Source organism: Furipterus horrens, unplaced genomic scaffold (genome assembly GCF_987537825.1).
Source record: "Furipterus horrens unplaced genomic scaffold, mFurHor1.1.pri manual_scaffold_1, whole genome shotgun sequence".
Taxonomy (NCBI): Eukaryota; Metazoa; Chordata; class Mammalia; order Chiroptera; family Furipteridae; genus Furipterus; species Furipterus horrens.
Window position 1 is genome coordinate 13352138 of NW_028327171.1, and position 19738 is coordinate 13371875.

The 19738-nt window shown below is 40.3% G+C and overlaps 1 protein-coding gene across 6 annotated transcripts in view; it reads left to right on the forward strand.

Annotated features, from left to right (window-relative positions):
• Positions 1-19738, forward strand: part of APP (amyloid beta precursor protein) — a 235177-nt gene that overhangs the window by 112833 nt on the left and 102606 nt on the right. For all 6 annotated transcript variants that reach the window (XM_090272616.1, XM_090272635.1, XM_090272642.1 and 3 more), the window contains exon 6: positions 14323-14525. In XM_090272616.1, coding sequence (XP_090128742.1) covers positions 14323-14525 — 203 coding nt within the window. The remainder of the gene's footprint in view (positions 1-14322; positions 14526-19738) is intronic.

The following is a 19738-nucleotide window of genomic DNA, read 5'->3' on the forward strand; positions in this document are numbered from 1 at the left end:
GGCCTTACTATGTGCAAACCACTTTCTGAACACATTGCATACGTTAACCCATTTAATGTTCACAGCTTTTTTATGTCTTAGTTATTTGTAGAATGATTTAATTAGTTTTATTTGGGCTTTTCCAAAACTAGGAATAGATTTATGCTGATATATCTATACTTGAGGGCTTAATTTTTTTCTTGTGCCAAGTGAAAATTATAGGTATTTCAAATATAAAATTCAGGTGACCCTTCTACAGATTCTTATTCCATTAATTCTACCTTAATGAAATGCAGTTAATAATTTTCACCTTTCTCACCTGTAAAACACATAGAAATCATAACTTTAAAAATGATTAATTGATCCACCTTTGAGCATTAAAATGTTTCAAACAATAAATAGTCTTGATTAAATGATTCATAACATATTTGAGGGAAGTGAAAAATGCTTGGCTTTTACTGATATTATAGTATCTGTTGATTCCATGTTGTTTAATCTGCCCTAGTAATTAGCCTTCAGGAGGATGGAGGTGGGGAGATAGGACTTTAAAGCTTTAGATCAGTACAGATGAAAAATATCAAGGAAAAAATAGTACATTTGTGGCATATGCCTAGAAAAGGACCAGACTTTGTAGAAGGCTAACTTATTCCCCTTGAAAACTATTATTTATTCTAGAATTCCTAAAGCGCATAAGCTGTTTCTCTTCTCATTCTTGTTTGGGAGTGGGGAATTGGAGTTCCTGGGAAGGCAGAGTACGTATAGACCCTACTTCTGCGTTAGCAGAGATCTGTTCAATCTCACTCTCCTATGAAGGAGAGAGAGGTATCTTCCTCATTATCAATGTACAGAATGTTCCACAGAGATATGTATATTTTTGTAGAGAAACAGGATTGTTAGAAACATAGAGAAATATACATGTAAACTACATCTCTCTTTGATCAGTACATAGACTATTTTAATGTAGTTCATTTAGTCAGTAATGGAATCAAATAATATAGAGACTGAGTTAATAATACAGTGTGTAAGCTCATCACGTTCAATCTATTCAGGGCGGGGAAATGTCAACCCAGTAACCCAGCCCAAGCTAACATGTCAAAGTACAAGTCATAACATTGGTAAACTTACTATGAATTCAAGGGAATTGTGTCTGTGGTCTCATTTGAAGCTGTCGATGGAGTAGACTTCTAGTGTAAATAACAGGAATGTGGCTCCACAGTGCCTTGAGCTACGTTTCATGTAAGAACTTGAGGCACAATAAACACAAGACATAGCCACAGCCATGGGGAGCGTTTTTCTATCCTACACATGGGCATGGTTATGAGCTGTTTTTTTTTTTATTATTAAGCCCTCCTGTTCCAGAAACACGGAGGGGTGCTGAAAACACTGTGTGCAGCCCGTTTCCAGTCATTTCCCAGAAACTTGAGCAGAGACCCACAAGCTGATGCTCAGCATAAGGGATGAAATCTTGATCATGATCATTACTGCAATGGGCATAAAAAGGACTTGTTGAAGTTTGACTGCTGAGTGGCACTCTGCTGTAGGTATAGTTGAAAGGCCATTTAACTATGGTCTGCGTGCTGCACAAACTTTTCTCAGCAAATAACCACCAATTGTTGAGTGCGAGGTGCATTTTACAAATACATTGTCCTTTGTGAACGCTTGTGATTGAATCACGTGATAAGTTACGCACACTTTGTCTTCCTGTTAGCCTGGGATGTAGAAACATTCACAGCCATAACTGAGCTCAGGCTGTTGCGGGAATGTGCGCCTATTAGTGGGTCAGTACTGTCTTCTGTTTTTATAATTGGTCATGAGAGGGTTTACCTGTTTGTTGTTTAGATAGAGAGTTACTTGACTTTTTCTTATTTGGATCTCAAGTTAAAATTCTTTGAATATATGATCATCTTTCAGCTACTTTTCTGCTTGCCTTGTAAGTGGTATTAAGTGCTCAAGCGGGGGTAAGGGGATAACTTTATAGGATTACATAGTGAATCATACAGATGATAAATTACAGCCTTCAACCTCTGCCAGTGGATGAGTCAGGTAAGACTGGATTGGATGAAACAGTTTATGGCTTTGAGAAGTAACAGTCCCAAAGCTGGGTTGGCAGCTCTCGGCACTGTTGGAGGCTGTAACTGTATCTCTGACTCTCGTACTTAAATGAGGAAACTAATTTGAAAATGATGAATAGGAGAGTAGCAGAAGCTTGCATTTTCCCTTGAGGGAACTGGCTGCCAACTTTAATAAAAATGCTGAGTTTCTGTATTTAATAAGCTTGGACTGCGTGTATGTCAAGAAGAAAAACAAAACACTTTAATAGCCTTAACCAGATTACAGATGGGTGGCCAAGACCGGTGGGGTATATTTTGGTTTCCAAGCAGGTGATGGCTGGAAGTGGGATGCCTTTGAAGTGCTGGGTTGGGTTGCTGGCACGCTTGCTTAGGGATCTAATGGGACAAGCTGCCGCAGTAACAGGATGGGGCTGAATGAGGAATCCTGGGGAACAATTCACTTGTAAGAGTTATTTGGAGGTTTGGATTATTCAGTGCTCAGAATTTTATGCCATTGAAACATGAAAGGTCTCTCTCTTTATCCCCCTAGGGTCTTTTAATTAAACTCTCTAAATTTTCCAGATGGTAAAGTAGTGGGAAAAGAAGAAAATACAGATCCTTATGATTTTAACTGGTTTCTGGTAGTAGTAACCCCAGACACAAATTCCTTGTTGAAACCAACATCTAGAGATTATCTTCATTGGAAAACCTCTAGTTTAATTTATATGGAATTCACCATTGTTACATGTAAAGGTCACCGTTAAGTTCTGTATTTCTTTAATATTTTTCCCTTTGCTTCAGGATACAGGTATTAGCATATAATGCCCAAAGATATGTCCTTTACTTGATAATGATAAGCAGCATGCTGGATCTTTATTTGCAAGATGGTTTTGCATAAGTTGGCTTCCAGGAGCCCTAAAATTGGAGATCAGCGTGGAGTATGTGATGTCGCTCCCTCTCTCAGTCTATTCTATTAGCAGAAACTTAGGACAAAGAACTCAGCAAAATTTTAATAAGCAATGTTTCCTTAGTCAAATCACCCCCCCCCCCATTATCTCACTGTCAAATAGAGAAGCTTCCCTTTGGCATAATGACTAATCACCCACCTCTGGTGTGATAATCACGGCTATTATAACATGCCCCTTTTTAATTAGGTCTCTTAGAAGTATTGTACACCTTGTAATTATTATAATCAATAATAATAGATGATGACTCCTTAAGTACTTTCTGTTCTAGATGAGGTTGATAACATTATTAAAATAGGTTTTGGTAGTCAACAGGTAATGATCTTGTTATTTTATGAATTGAAGTATGTAGGAGTTCTTTTTGTTTTAGGGAAGCAAAAAATGTTAGAAAATACGACTTCCTAGGGTTGGAAAATTAATGTGTAATTGCTTTGGGCTCTTTTGGGTATTTTAAATAGAAACCTTAGTAGGTATTCAAATAGCAGGAAAGTCATTCTGCTTTCAACTACTATATATTTAAAGACCTTCTATTTTATATTCAAGTGATATTTCAGAAACAGTTTTTGAAGAATCATAGTATCTTTAACTTTCCAAATAAGTGAGGGAGGTCACATCAGAGTTTTCATCCTTTGCCTTCTGGATCATGTAGTTCATTTGTTTCCTTTGTATGTAGTATTTGTACATCTTTTGAGTGTTAATCCCCAGCCTCAGTGGTCCTCAGGAGCATTTTATAGTTACTGTTATTGGAAAATTGGAGTCACGGAGACACACACATGTGGAAGCACTTCGGCCTTATGAAAATGTTTACAAAATAGTCACAAGATAGCAACCTTGCATTTGAAGTAGTTTAATGGGATTAGAATGAATCCGAGGAACAGGAAACCGAGACTATACTTTTATAGCATCTCTAAATCCCTAGTCCAGCCTCATGTGCAGCTCACTATCGGGGCTGAAATGTGCTTAGCAAATCCTGTGAACAGACCGTTCATAGCAAGACAGCCTTTCCAACTTCCATTTGGGGCTGGTCTTTCCCAGCGTTCACATCGATAAATAGACTCTCTGCCCCATTTCTGTCTGAAATACCATAGTATTTAGAACATCTGTGACCTTTAGCCTTGACTCGTATAGGACTGAATATGCTTTTGCTCCATCATTGGGATTTGTTAACAGACAAATAAGGCAGTACTTTTCATCACAACCTCTTTATCTGCCTAATTATGTCCCAGTACAGACAAGCCCAGATGGCCCCTGGGCTCGGGAAGGTAAACATTCATAGGACAGAAATGCCTCTCTAAAGCACCTTAAGATTAATAAGCCCTTAGAACCCATTATCTTTGCTCTTTCTCAGAAGCCCTTTTTCTTCCATAACTTTGTCATTGTCATTCCCATCCTGTCTTTCCTGTACATGTTTTGCACAGGGCGTTAGAGGGTTGTTGTTATTGTTCTTTTGTTTTCAACTATCCTGCCATCACTGCTGTATTATTGTTTTGTTGTGTTTTTAAACTCTTGTTTCTTAAATTCCTGACTGTGGTTATGTCTTTTGGATGTTTTTCATGTTTCCCTTACTGGCCCTTTCTCCTGGGTTGCTATAATCTTGCCCTTGACAGTAAATCTCAGTTTTAAGTAAAGTAAGCCAAGGTCTATTTCTCCAGCGCAGACTCTGCTTGGATACTTAACACAGACGTTTGAATCCTAACATGTCTGGAAGAGAGTTCTTAATTCCGACCCTCACTGGCCCCCACCTGGGTTCTCTTGGAGCTGTTCTGTCTCAGCAACGGCCCCGCACCCTCCCTCGGGAATCATAGCTGGGACTCATATTGTCCCTTCCACCAATCCAGTCCGTTCTGGACTTGTGTACATCTTTCCATCCTTTTCAGTACAGCAGCCCCACGCCTCCTTGTCCAGTCCAATGGTCCAAACATACTAAATGGAAAATGTGAGAAATAACTCACAAGTTTTAAATGGCACGCCCTTCTGGGTACCTCGTTTCATTTCATCACGTAGGCATCGTATCATGTCACATCAGCACAAGAAGGGTGAGTGCAGTACAGTATTTTGAGAGACCACATTCCCGCAACTTTTATTACAGTATATTGTTATAATTGTTCTATTTTATTATTTTTAATTGTTCCTAATCGCTTACTATGCTTTAGGTATTATTAAACATTTCATGGGCATGTATGTACAGGGCAAAACGTAGTATGTGTAGGTTTCAGTCCTGTGTGTGGTTTCTGGCCTCCACTGGGGGGGTCTTGGAACATATGCCCCGCAGTTTAAGGTGGGGACTGTTATACGAGCCAAGTCTAAACTACCATTTTTCCATGCTGGAGTTACTGCAATATTCTACTAATTCCTCCTCTACACTCACCCTTTCCCACATGCGTACCTTACATTTTTCTCTGTACAGCAGCAGGCATGTGGAATGGGGATATCTATATAAAGCTGATCATGGGACACCCCAGGTTAAGATGTGCTACTGATTCCTAGTACCAGATACACAGAGAAAAAACAGTGAAACCGTTTGTTGGAATGCCAGGAATGTTGTTAATGGAAATAATTACCAACCATGTACTTTGTGCCAGACCTTTGTCTACATTTTTTAAAGTATTGTTAAAGTACAAAAATTTAATTGAGTAAATTTGGAAATCTAATTGGCTTTATTGAAGAATTTCTGAATCAGGCAGCATCCCATCTAGCAAACAGAGGCGCGCCAAGAGGCTGAACAGTATGGAAGGCTTTTATAGGCACCAGCTGGGCAGGAGGAGAATGTCATTAGCAAAAGGAAAGAAAGGATTATTTCGGGGCAAGGTTACCTTCCTTTCGGGGAAGGCAGGGATCTTATCAGGCAGATTTCCTCAGATTCTTTGTGAAGAGGGTGGTGAGCAATGATGGATGGAGGGGGCCCACATGGCAGTTACCTGATTGTTACTGACCAGAAAAATTTCAGACGGGCCAATTAAGATTGCATTCCTGAAGAAAGATCGAACTGCATTTAGGTCGGATATTAAGTCTAGGTTCCTTGTCATGGGCTTTAGCAGAAGTAACTCTGGTTGGGCCTTTGGTTATTTCTTTAACAGCACTAACAGATTTGACCCAGCTCCCCTCTACGTCTCCAGTTTCACCTGTGCCTCTGTTTCCCCTCTGCTGATTCCGTTTTACACAAGTCAACCAGGCAGGCATTCTCTGCCCTCCCCCAAGACTGACGAATCTCTCCCTGGGATCTGGGAAAGATTCCTTGCCACCTTCTCAGGATGAATTCCCCTGGTCATTATTTTTAAAACTTCATCCTCCCAGTAGTCTCAATCTCAGCAGCCTATTTAGTTGGTCCTGATACTAATAAGACCTTCTAGTATTTCCTTGACTTTTCCATCTTTCTCTCCCCCTATAGAAGGTAAGCTCCCATGGGCCAGGGACCTTACCCTTTTCTCTTTTGGAGCCTCAGGTCTAGCAGAATGCTTGGTGCCTAGTCAATCCCCACTGACATTTGTTGAATGATTTTTTTTATCTGTTGTTTTAAACATAGTAGAATGTTCCTGATGATAGTCTTTAATCAATACTAGGAAATACCTTCTCAGAGAATTTTCACATAGAACAGCTTGGGTTATGCTTTAGGGGTAAAGAGGGGAGCGCATAGACTTCAGAAGGCTAGATTCTGTTTCCCGTTACACAGGGAACCGTAATGGGACGTATTAGCCATGCAGAGAAAGAGTAGCCATCTGGCCTGCTGTCTGTGCTCTTTCAAGAATAGTAGCTCTTTGGTTTTGAAAACCAACAAAAATGGGCAGTCCTGTGTACTTAAGGGAAATAGAATACAGTACCTCCCGGATCTGTGTATGTCTGGCCCAAATTTCTAGTTCTTCATTTCCAGCCATGCGCTGGAGGCCTCTACAACAGCATCTTACAGCATCTGAAATCCATCCTTGTCACAGCTGAGGCCAGGATCTCCATTCCTGGCCACCCATTCTTCCTGCTGCATCCTTTGTTACCGTTAGTAACCACTCTCCTCCCGTCTCTCCATCTCAAAGCATCAGCGTCAATCCTCTCCTTAACCCCCTTCACCCAGACGGCCACCAGTTCTGTGTGTTATTTTCTCAAAGCGCTCACTTCCCTCATTGTCCTTGGCCAGGCTTCTTGAGAGCCTTCTCCTCCCACTTGTCTGTCCTTCACGCTCATATGTACTGAAATACAACTAATCTTGCCACTCTTCCGCTTAAAGCTTCTCAAGGAAGTAGACTGAATCACTAGTAGATAAGGACAAACTTACACTTTCCTTAAAACAGGGTCCTTTCTATCCGGAGCTGCATCTGCTCACTCTGGTCCACCTCCGGATCCTGCAGACACTTCCTGTATCCACAGATGCTGTGCCTTCCACTGTCATCCCCTCTGTAGATGCTCATTCATTCATCAGTTTCCAGTTCACCTGTTACCTCTCAGCGCATTCACAGACTTCCTTTTTGCAATCTGTTACAGTTCGTGTGCACCTCGCGCACGATCCCACTGGACGCGCGTTTGCGTGTCCGTTTCTGTCAGGACTCTGAGTCCATAGTCAGCGACTGGGACTTTACTAGGCATGGTGCCTGATAAAGACTAGAGGTCTTTGTAAATTGATTTTCTGAAATAATAAACCCCAAGGAAAACACTGTATACGAAAAACAAATGCTACTTTTACTTACACCATTTCTAAAACCTAATAACATAAAAAGAAGAAAATTATGTGAATAGATATATATTTGAGCCCTAGGCTAATAACAGCAAATAGGGACCGTATTGAGCTCTTACCATGCGCTTATCATACATGGATGGCTCACCGAATCTCCTCAGGTGTAGGTAGTATCATCCCCATTTTAAAGATGAAGAAACTAAGTCACAGCTGCATAAGTCGTGTGCTCAGTCTCATCAGCGCTGGTAGGTGGCTTCTGAAAGTGTGCTTTTAGTTACCACACTGTACCTCCTCTCTAATACCCAGAGAACTAGAACATACAGGTAATTCCAATATATTGCAGTGTAACTTTTCCTTAAGAAAAGGAAAAGAACTCACAAAAAAACAGCTGTTACCAACCATTTAACCCCAAAAGTAATGCACTTCACCTTCATTTCTGCACCCCGTACCTTCTACATTTATCATATTGTATAAGGAGTATCGATGCTTGATAGTTATTCCACACATTCCTCAGATACCAACTACAGATACTTTTAAAAATATGCTTACCAAGGCAAGGGAGTGGCTTGTTGGAAGAGGAAATTGTTGGCTCACTAATGAAAAATGAACTAAAAGTTTTACCTTTCCAAAAATGCATTCCCGAAATGTTCTGGTTCATCCAAGACTTTCATAATAGTAAGGGGCTGTGTTTATCCTTACCTGGTGTCTTATCTTTACCATACAATTGAAAATGCTGATTTCAGGCCCTCGGAAGAAAGAGGCAAGGGAGCCTTGTGGCTTGTTCTCTTAGGGAGAGATGGCACTTGGTACCACCTGAGGTTGGGGGCAGTGAGGATGGGACCTCACAGAGACAAGGTATCCCTACAGTTTGGGGTGTCCCCCAAAGAGGGGTTAGGCTGTGTCTTACTTTGTGGCTTTTCTAGAGGGCTCTGTAGCCATTTTATACCCAAATTATCACTAGCTCTATGTGAGTTCCCATGTGTATTGACACTGGAAAAGGATGCTAGGCACACGGCTTCTGCTGAAATGACCTTTGTCAGGGAATCTTATACTCTCTTTAAAAAATTATAAGTTCTCCCAACTCCCCACTCCAACCTACGTTATCTGGTATTCCTGCTTTTATTTGCTTCATAGCACTTAATAATGTGCTAGTGTAACATCTTTGCTTTGGTTACGTATATCATCTCCACCCCCCACCCCCCACCCCCCAGCACACACACACTACATACCAAGAGGACAAGGAATTTTCTCTTTTTATTTTATTTTTTCCCCAGCAGTAACTTCAGTGTGTGGAATAGGGCCCTCTGGAGCCAGTGCACACTCAATATGTTAAATGGCTAAAAATCATGTATTTCCAGCTCTCCACCCCAAATGCCTGCAGATCACCTGCACTTAGCAGTAGCCAAACCTTTAGCTCTGAGAATTGGCTCATTCAAAGTTTTCTGGCATAGCATTTGATGAAGCAAGATTTTTAAATAACTCTGAAACTTTTTATCACTTTAGGTGCTTGGTTCATAAAGCTGTCAGGAAAAGAAACTGCTTTTGATTATATATGGCTTTTCTTGCCTTCAAGATAGTCTTTTTAAAAAAGCAATTTAGCTTTTTACTATAATTATCTTCCACACATAATATTTCTTAAGTCTTGCCAGAATATCATTTTCCCCCTTTCAACAAGCTTTTTATGATTTAAAGTAAAGTGCCGACAGCAAGCATGCTAAATACTTCAGTCTGTATCTCTCAGAACGAAGGGTATTTTTCTACAGAGCTCAAATGTCATCATCTCACCCACAAAATTAACAATAATTTCTCAGTAGCAGATACGGGATTCACCATCCAATTTTCCCTGAGCTCCAGAAATGGCCTTTGTGGCTTGTTTTCTCGCCCCAGACTCTATATTGAGCACCAGGCTCAGTATCGGACATCCTCGGTGCTTGGGTCGCAGAACAGGCCTTTCTGTATCGTGACATGTTGATGCTGAAGAAGCTCTGCCAAGTTTCCTCTAAACTGCCCCCTCTCAGGTCTTACGGGTATTGTTTATAAACATTTTTAGTTTTTCTCTATTGTTGGAACATTCTTCTTCCTATGACCGTATGCTGGCAGAGAAGAGAAAAAGACATTGTTTCGCAAATGGTGTACCCGGCGCTTCTAATTTACACAGGACCTTGGCTACATTTCTTTTCTCTTTATATTTGTCCTGTGCTTCAGAAGTTCACGGATGGAAACAGGGCTGAGTTTCCACATCTGTGTGAAGAGAAATTGATTTTATACTCAACTATACCTGTTTTATAATCTTCCTTAAGTTTGCTCTCATGCCTAGCTCCTTTTAGTGAATGCAGTTAGTCTTACTCTTGGGATTGGCCAGAACCTTGGTAGTCAGTCCACACATGAATTTAACACTGGATTCTGTAGTGTTCTGTTAATATCATTGTGCCGTGTGGTACTAGAATTCTGAAAATATTTGTAACATCGTTTTGCTTTGTTCGTTTTTACTATAGAGATGAAGAGATTTTGTGTTCTCTTAAGATCTTTTCTAGGAGTACCTAACACGTGATTCTTTTGTGTCTTCTAATAAAGGAGAAAATGAAACTGTGTGTGTAATTGTCATAGGACATATCATTTCTGAGTGTTCTGGAGGTGTATGTTCCGCGGTATTCAGTTACGATAGCATTCGTTTACCTAACACGTATTTTTGAGCACAGTCCGTGTATCAGACGCTGCTCAGGTACTGTGTGTGTGGCCTTCGTTTTGTCTCTTACGTGGTGTTCACGTTGGTCAGGTGCATTACAAATATTAACCCATTTGTTCCTCGTCACACCGCTATGAATGAAGGTACCCCTTAAAAGTTTTCCGTTCACTGACAAGGATACAGAAGCACAGAGAGGTTAAGTAACTTGCTCAAGGTCACACAGCCAGGATTCAGATCCAGCCTGTCTGGAGTCCGAGTTTGTACCTCTCACCCCTCGGCCATGCTGCAGGAGCACCTGCCCTCTGCCAGCTCCGAAGGAGGCAAGAGGCAGGGATCACTGTAGTTTGTGCTCTAGAATTTGAGAACTTGGATATCCTAGAGGTTTTTCTCTTTGTTTCAAATCAGAATCAAGCATAGTCTCGCATTCTACCTATGCCTGCCCCAGCCCATAGTCCACCCTGTCTCTGCCAGGGGTGAGCACAGTTTCGGTAGAGGGCCAGAGAATAAACAGTTTCGCTCTGCAGGCCACAGGCCATTTCTGTTAAATCTTTCTTTTCTTTCTTTCCTTTCTTTACAATTTTTTGAAAATGTCAAGACCACCCCTCGCCAAAGTGTGACACTCCTCTGCGTGCTCTCGGCATGGAGGAGTGCCTGTTTTCACAGTTGATATAAATGGAATCAGATGGTGTGTCCTGTATGTGTGACTTCTAAGAGTGCCTTTAGCAGAGGGAGATACAGGCTTTGTTTGTTCCTTTGGTTGGTTGGTTTTTGCTTGGCTCTCCCCATCTTGAAACATTTACTCAAAACCATATTCTGGCAACTTCCAGTTTTCTTAATTTAACAGCAGTAATTCATCGGGGACACAGTGACTTACCCAGCCTCTGCCCCCTCCCGGTTAAACCGGCAGCTGTTAGAATTGGGGCAGAGAGGGTAAGAGCTGTCTGTTTACCTTATATTTTTAACATGCTTTCTTTTCTCTCCTACTCCTGACTCTGGGTGACTTTCCCCCTTTTCTAGATCAACACACAAGTATCTGTGACAACTGCACCTCTGGCTTCCCTTGGTTGGTCCTTCCACTTGCGGGACTGACAGCTGTTCTGTTTTCAGTCCCTCCTCACTGCAGGCGGTTAGGGCTCCTGATTGTCCAATTCACAGAAACCACGGGGGAATCAGAGCTTTCTCTCTGCCATTTCCTGTCCTTTGTCCTGCAAAGGGGAAGGAAAAATCAGTCTTACCAGAGGCTGGGAAAGGAGACAGAGCCTTTTTAGGAATGCACATGGTGAATTGTGTTGTAGGACTTAAACAAAAAGCAATTAAACCTGGTATGTGACTGAAATTCTTTCACTATCTAAAGGGACTATCAAGGAAGTTCTGTCAAGGTCAGACTTTATTTAGAAATACCAGGAGAGTCACCTTTGTGAAGTAGTGTATCTTTCACCACCTAAATTCTCTTGTGCTGACACACAGAATTTTATGATCAGTGATCTATTTCCTCATAGTAATCCCCCTTTTGACCCTTTAGCCTCCTTATTAAACTCGGATACTGCTGAGATGGTCAGCATTTTCAGGCGGTTCCCTCATCCTTTTGAAGTGTTTCTCATGATTGGAATTTAGAAGCTGTAAAGGCCATCTACTATAAATTGACAGATGCTAAAACGTGGGAATGTGATATGAATCTTCTGCTGTGTTCCCAAGGGATTATTTTACTGTGAGTTGTTTGGTTGTTTATAAGAAACAGCTTTCTGACACCCAGCCTGACATTTCCAGAAACTGGCCCCTTCTCACTTTTTCTTGCACTGTGAGCAGCTTTTCCAAAACCCACTCACCTTAGTCCCATCCCAGGACAGAGCTTTCTGGCAATTGAAAAGAAGTTGGAAAAGGAACCTTTTCCCTTTTCTGGCTTTCCTGCTGTTTATGAAAACTCCGATTGGCACTGCGGTGTTGGCATAATGGGTGTTAAAACGTGACCGTATGCCACTGTTTTCATCGTGTTCAAATAGATAACTGGATTCGTGGACATCTGAATTTAATTCTAAAAATCAAAGTGATGGTAATAAGAAGCAGACCTGAGTTCTCCTAGTCCTCGTAATTTAATTCCTCTGCCAGTGAAACTATTATGTGTCTCTGTTCCTTGGTATTGGGCCAGTGGATTGCTCAGGCAGATGTAGTGATGGACAGAGGCATAAACTATTTCGATCTTGTTTGTGGCTACAGACATACCGGTATGCTGATCACTCTAACACGGCTGTTTTGCTGTTTTAGCAAGCATGTTTTCTGTTGGGAACTTCAAGTGCAACATTCAAGTCATAACAGAGAAGGTGGAGGGAGGGAGGCTCCTGAGGGGTGCCCAGGGTCCTGTTCTCACCTTCCCACCTGGAAACACGTTGCTCTCTTGACCTGGTATCCCATCCTCACCTGTCACTCTATTCATGCTTTAAGAACGCATGCATGCTTTGTGGTTTAAGAAGAAGACTGGTTTCGTTTTATTTTTCTCTCTGGTTTTATCCGAATTTTTCATGTAATTTGGAGAACTAACTAGCATTGGTGCCTGTGATGGGATTGACTACAGAAGAAAGCTCACACACAAAGTGATCTCATGCACCAGTTATTGTGATGCACAAGCCGTACGACATTGAGATGCTACGGAAGAGCAAAAGTGAGACAGAAGGAGACTGGCTGACACTTGGGGCATCTCAGCAGCTGTTAAGTTTAGGATTCTTTAGAGTTCTTACTTCGGGTGGTAGCAGGCATATTTCAGTGGTTCTCAGAATATTGCTCCCTGACCACCAGCCTCAGCGTTACTGGGAACTTGTTAGAAATGCAGATTCTCAGGCTGCATCCCAGACCCCTGAATCAGAAACTGGGCGTGGTGCCCAGCGGTCTGTGTTTTGATAAGCTTTCTAGGTGATTCTGATACTTGGTGAAATTTGAGAACCACTTAAAATACCTGAAAGTCTGCAAAGCTTACACAATTCATAACACTAAGCAGCACAACTATGTACTTTCAGGAGGCACTGGGTATTACAGATTTATTTAAGCCAGTTTCTTCTTTCCCCACTGTTTCCAGTTTAAACTTTCAATAGCAATATTTGAATCAATTTCTACCTACATTTCTTGAGTATTCACTATGCAGATGCTTTGTGGTATTTTCATATACATTATGTGAAGTCATCCTCCAAACACAATAAACTCCGTTTGGTATCCCCTCCCTTGCATTTAATAGACTTTTTTAAACCAAGTTTTAGGTTTATAGACAATTTGAACAGGAAGCAGAGTTCCTCTCTTCACTCATTTCCTCTATTAACATTTTGCATTCTGTAGTACATTTGATCCAAAGTTGATACATTATTATTACTAAAGTTCATAGTTCACGTTAGAGTTCACTTTTCATGTTCTGTCAGTCTTGACAAATGCATAATGTTGTGTGTCCCCTGTTAGAATAGTTTACAGAGTAAAAAACTGCCCTAAACCCTGAGCTCTGCCCCTTTATCCCTGTTTTCTCACCCTGCTTCCTGGGCAAATTATGGTCTCCATAATTTTGCCTTTTTCAGAATGTCAGACGGTTGGAATCATGGTCTCCTCATTCTGCAGCTGCATAAACTAAGCACAGCTGTGGACAAGGGTTAAAAAATGACAGACCTACTCTGTTGGGATCATACTTTGACCTGATGGCTTCATATGTGTTTTTAAAGGATTTTTAAAGTTGCTTTTTAGAGAGAGAAAACAGGAGGGGAGAGCAAGAGGAACAGTCACTTGCTGCTCTCTCTATTGACGCCTTCATCGGTTGATTCTTGTATGCGCCCTGCATGGTAATCAAACCTAAAATCTTGGCATCTTGGGATGACACTCTCAACAACTGAGCAACCTGGCAGGGCCCCGTGTGTGTTTTCAACTTTCCAAAATTCCTGTAGTTGATTTTCTTTTTCCTTTCCCGATATTTGCTTAAATAACTGTTACTATTACTTCTCTTGCCTGCTCCAGTGAAGACAAAGTTGTGGAAGTAGCAGAGGAGGAGGAAGTGGCTGAGGTCGAGGAAGAGGAAGCTGAGGATGATGAGGACGATGTGGAAGGTGATGAGGTAGAGGAAGACGCTGAGGAACCCTATGAAGAGGCCACAGAGCGAACCACGAGCATCGCCACGACCACAACCACCACCACCGAGTCTGTGGAAGAGGTGGTCCGAGGTAATCCGCTCTTTACTGGCATTTTCTTTCACGGTGAAAAGAAAGACATCCTTAAGCAAAGTTTGAAATTTCTATCCAGTCTATTACCACTGTCTTCCTATCCAAAACTAAAATTCAAAACAAGTCGTATGCTTGCTGAACTCTTTTTGGTCAACGAGGAGCAGTTTACCAATTCATTTCAAAGAATGTGAAGTCCTGTTAATGCACTCTATTCTGTACTTTGTGTGCGCTGCTTGGCAAATCCCAGCTTATGCATTAACAATGCCACTCAACCAAGTGTTGTATCCTTTGATGGAGGCTGTTGGTTAGCTGACTGCCTTGGTATTCCCTGGCAGGTGACACGCTGCGGTCTGTGACCCCTTTCACCACCTAACCCATGAGCTCCTTGAGGGCAAGGACAGGATTTTACTTAGTCACAGACAGGGTGCCTAGCTCATGGGAGGTTTTCACTAAATCTTAGTCGAGTGAGCACAATTAGATCTCATTAAAGAAGAAAAGGGATATTTGGTGAGTATCACACTTTTTGCTATGAACTTTAATGTGGTCAATTTGTGTCGTCTTCATTTTATTGGGAAGTCACAGTGCCTTCTTGAAGAAGTTGACTGTCTTCTTCTGCTTAATGAATATTCCTATTGGGAATGCTGTGAACTGAATGAACTAAAAGACTTCCTTTTTGTCTCAGTGAAATAAAGGCAAGTATTGAGATTTCAGTAAACAACGAAATGTTACAGCAACTAGTGAATTCCTGGGTTGAATTCCTTAAGGGATGTTTATATTAGTAAAAATCCTGTAATTAGAGCAAATGAATATAGAGGGAGTTATTGAGGCTTAACATACTACAAATACTTTAAATGTCTTCCCACAAATGTTACAACAGTGTAAGTATTCCTCTCACTGTTTATTAGGGTAAAATTATTTTGGCTCTGTTGTTATATTTTGGAGCTTAAAATAGGATACTTTCTCTGCCTCAAAAAGATTCCTAATGATCACTGTAGTTTCTTCTCTTCATTGTATTTTATAACTTTATTGAGGCACAATTTACACATGAAATTCACTCGTTTGAAGTGTATAAGTGTATAATTCAGTGGCTTTAATAAACTTACCAAACTGTACAACCATTACCATAATCCAATCTTGGAACATTTTCATCATTTCAGTAAGACCCCTCACACCTATTCATAGTTAATCCTTGTTCTCAGCGCCAGCCCCAAGCAACAACCATCTACTTTATGTCTCTACAGATTTGCCTTTTCTAGACATTTAATGTAAGTGGGATCATGCATGGTCTTTTGGTGTCTGGCTTCTTTTACTTAAAATAGTGCTTTTGAGATTCTGCATTTCTTTAATTTGTCGCTTTTACAACTGAGATTATTCTGTGACAAACACGTAGAGTTAGCTTAAGACATTAGAAGTATTGCATATTCTTTAAAAGAAAGAAGATCTAGTCCAAGGTGGATTGTTTATCACTCCCTACTTAAGGACAGCGTTGACGCTTGTGTAAGTAGATATACATGTAAGTAAATGCACCTTTGAGCCACTGTTTTTAAATACCCACAAGTCCTTTCCCGTGGTCTTTTTCATATGCCTCGTAGGACCATCTGTGCCACATTTGGCCAAGTGAACTTCTTAGCTTCCATTTTCCTAGTAGGGAAGGAAAATTTTCAGGGCTTTTCTTTTTGAAACCTAAAAGGCATGTGACTACAAATGACAACAGCTAGTAATCTGGAGTAAGATTGAAGTTCCTGTGATCTCCATCAAGATAGCTATTTATATAATGATTAACGTCCACTTCCTCCACATTAGCTTTTGGAGCCCCTGTTTGGTTTAAGCCACTTGCTAGGCTCAGTGGATCATATGGTGAGAAAACACACAATATAGCTGGCTGTCATGGATGTCAAAATCTAGTATAAAATATAAACCAAGGAAGACAGAGTAATGTGCATTGTATAAAGTAGGGGCCCAGAGCCTACTTCAAAGAGTAAGAGATGGATTAGAGAAGGGTCTATGGAGGAGAGGGCATTTGAAGTAGAATTGGAAGGGCTGATGGTGGGTCTCCCAATGGATTTTATTATACTGTACTTTAGAGTCGGTAGGAATAGCAAAACCAATATAGTGCTGTCAGAAGGTACCTGGCAAGTAGAGCCAGCCATTAATTGAGGGTGGTCAGTTCAGGACCTACTATGTTTCCGGTAGAAACAATGAAGAGATTTTGCTTTGATGTTACTGCTGTTGAGGGTGGGTGGGTGACCAGAAATTGCCATAACTCATGCAGTACAGTCAGAGTATGCCACACAGACTTAAACTCATATTCCAGACCAAGAGAGAATTCTCTTGTGATACTAATGGTCTTGTTATGTTCTTTGGTCTTGTTATGTTCTCAATAAGTCCAGTTCTTTTTGCTTCAGTTTTTCTCTAAATGTAGCATTATTAGTTATTAAGATAGAAATTGAGAGACATATTTATAGTATTTTCTAGAAAGAGATCGAGGCAGTGAAAAGAGAACTTCTGTCTTACAAAAATCTCCAGGGTAGAGATACAAAAAAAACAAGCCTTAAAAGATAAGTTAATAGTGTTGATGGCAAGAAGAATGTAAAAATCAGCTTTCTAAAAGCATATGCCTGGTCTTTTAGGGGTACCAATTGTTAATACCAGAAATAGAAGAGCCTTCAATGGGAATTCATCCATCCCCAGCTAAGACTCCTGAAATGGACAAAACCTGTAATCAAGGCAAGTCTTTCTTGGAAAGGATGCCTAAGAGGAGAAACATGTTACAGTATATTGCGTCCATATCAGAGAGTGTTTTGTATTCCCAGCTAATTCCAATACAGAAGAACGATTTTTGGGCAGTAACATTGAAGGGGTGAACTTTCCTCCACAAAGCCCCTTTGTCTTCCCTTCTTTGGTGTAGAAGGGGAGTTATGGGGCTTCTCTGATGAAGAGCAAAGGCAGTAGCTAACTTTATAAAACTCTAATGACAAGTGCCCTGCTTCTGTGCTGAAAATAAAAATCAAAAGTGGCTTATAATCTAGTTCTCAGTGTTAATGTTTCAGTGCCTGAGAGAAAATGTGATTTACAACCATACTTAATAAGAAAATTGTTTCTTCATTACCAATATATTGTTACTAATCTGAGTCCTTAATGTGCCTTATAAAAAAATAACCTCAATACTTATGTAATCCATTAGAATTTGAAAGATATAGGCAGAGGGAAGAAAAATATAAGACATTTCAGCAGGGTTATAAATTTCCAGCCATTCTGTATTAAAATCAATGACATTAAACTGGAAGATGTCAATTCTAACTGTGTTATTAATTCCAGAGGATAAAGGTATTATTTGAAAGTGAGCAGTAACCGTCTGGCTTTAGGATTCACTGGTTTTGGCTGTTAAAAAAAACTTGGGTATTGATCTAATGGAACAAGCCAATACCAATTTGAACAAAACAATAGTGTATTTAGACACTTGCTCCTGATTTTTTGTGTTTCGAGAAGGGACTACACTTCATAAACCCGACGTCAGGGTAATTTCTGACTCAACCATGAACTCTAAACTCTTACAAACGTGTGTATTGTAATAAATGACATAATCTTTGATTTAATCTAGCCTGTTTGGTCCAGACAGCATAACTCTGTTTTTTCCCTTATGTTTACTTATTCAGCAAATACCTATTATGCCCTTGCTAATTGCTAGGCACTTCGCTACTGTGTCCTGGCAGATGGGGGTGGAATTCTTGTACTTGCAGAATCACCACTCCTCTTGCCCTTTTTAGGGTGATGGTTCTTTTTTTTAACCCTTGTAACATTGCTGTGTAGGGACTTCCCCATTTAAAACTAAGGCAACAAAGACCTAGAGACATTTCTTTTAATGGCCCATGGTGACTGAGCTGGTAAGTGGTGAGAATTTAACCCAGATGGACCAGGTATTTCTGTTACACTAATGTCAAAGTTTACTTTTTTGTTTATAAATACACACTATTTCAGTTTAACTATGTCCCTTATAAACATGTCCTTTTTTGATTTAGGCATATATTCATGTTACTATTATTTCACACCAAGCATTCTGATCAAGGGTCAGCAAACTATGACCATGAGCCATATGTGTCTTCCAATCAAAGGGTTGTCTTAGGATACGGCCAACCCCATTTGCTTACATATTATCTGTGACTGCTTTCATGCTACAGAGGCAGAGTGGAATAGACACCATATGGCCCTCAAAGCTAAAAAGACTTATTATCTGGGCCTTAATTTAAAAAGTCCTCTAATGCTGATCATTAGAAAAGTACTATGAAGTTCTTTATATTTCAGGTACTACCATACCAAGTTAATTTCGTTGAGGTGGTTTTATTATAGTTAGAGGCATACTAGTATAGTGTTTGAGAGAGGATTTTTAATAATTACATGGCCTCGGGCCAGTTCAGTAACCTTGGTAAGTCTGTTTCATGTGTCATAGTGTAGTTGCTGATATGACATTGCATGTGTGGTATAAGAATTACTTTAGATGATCTATGTTAGGTGCTTACTGTATGCCTGGCATGATGTTTCAGTTTGTTTTACAAGAATAAGCTGCCCAAGTCAAATCCTGGCTCTACGACCTACTGACTGTGTAAATTTATATTAATTATATAACTTTAGGCCCCATTGCTTCCTTCTGTGAAGTGGGGTTTAATAATACCTACCTCATTTTAATCCTTTTGTGAAGATTAAATGAAATGATCCTTGGGAAATAGTACAGTTATTGGTAGATAGATAGTAAGTGTTCAGTGAACATGGTGCCATGGTTGTCATGGTTACAAGCATTATTCTGATCTTCCAAAGAACTAATGTTTACATGAACTACAAATGCCAACGGTAAGCCAACAGATTGTCATTTTAATTATAAAAGGCATAAAGGTGACATCCATTTTATTGGTATAACAGCTGATATTTATAGACCTATGTTAAGAATAAAAAAGTTTAAAATTGGTCTCTGGATTAAAATTTTTGTGAATATATATTGTATATTAAAATACCTGCAGTTAAATTTTATGTCCTGCTGGAAGTGATCCAAGATAGTATTAAATGCCACTGCTTTTCCAGGTGGTGTTCGTTTCTTGCGGGTATTTGAACCTCACGAGGAAGGTCACCTACTAACTGGACAGACACACTGATATAGGTGGCCCTTTAAGCAACTCATATGATGATGAAATTGAGAAGTTTGATATCAGTGTTTGTTGCCT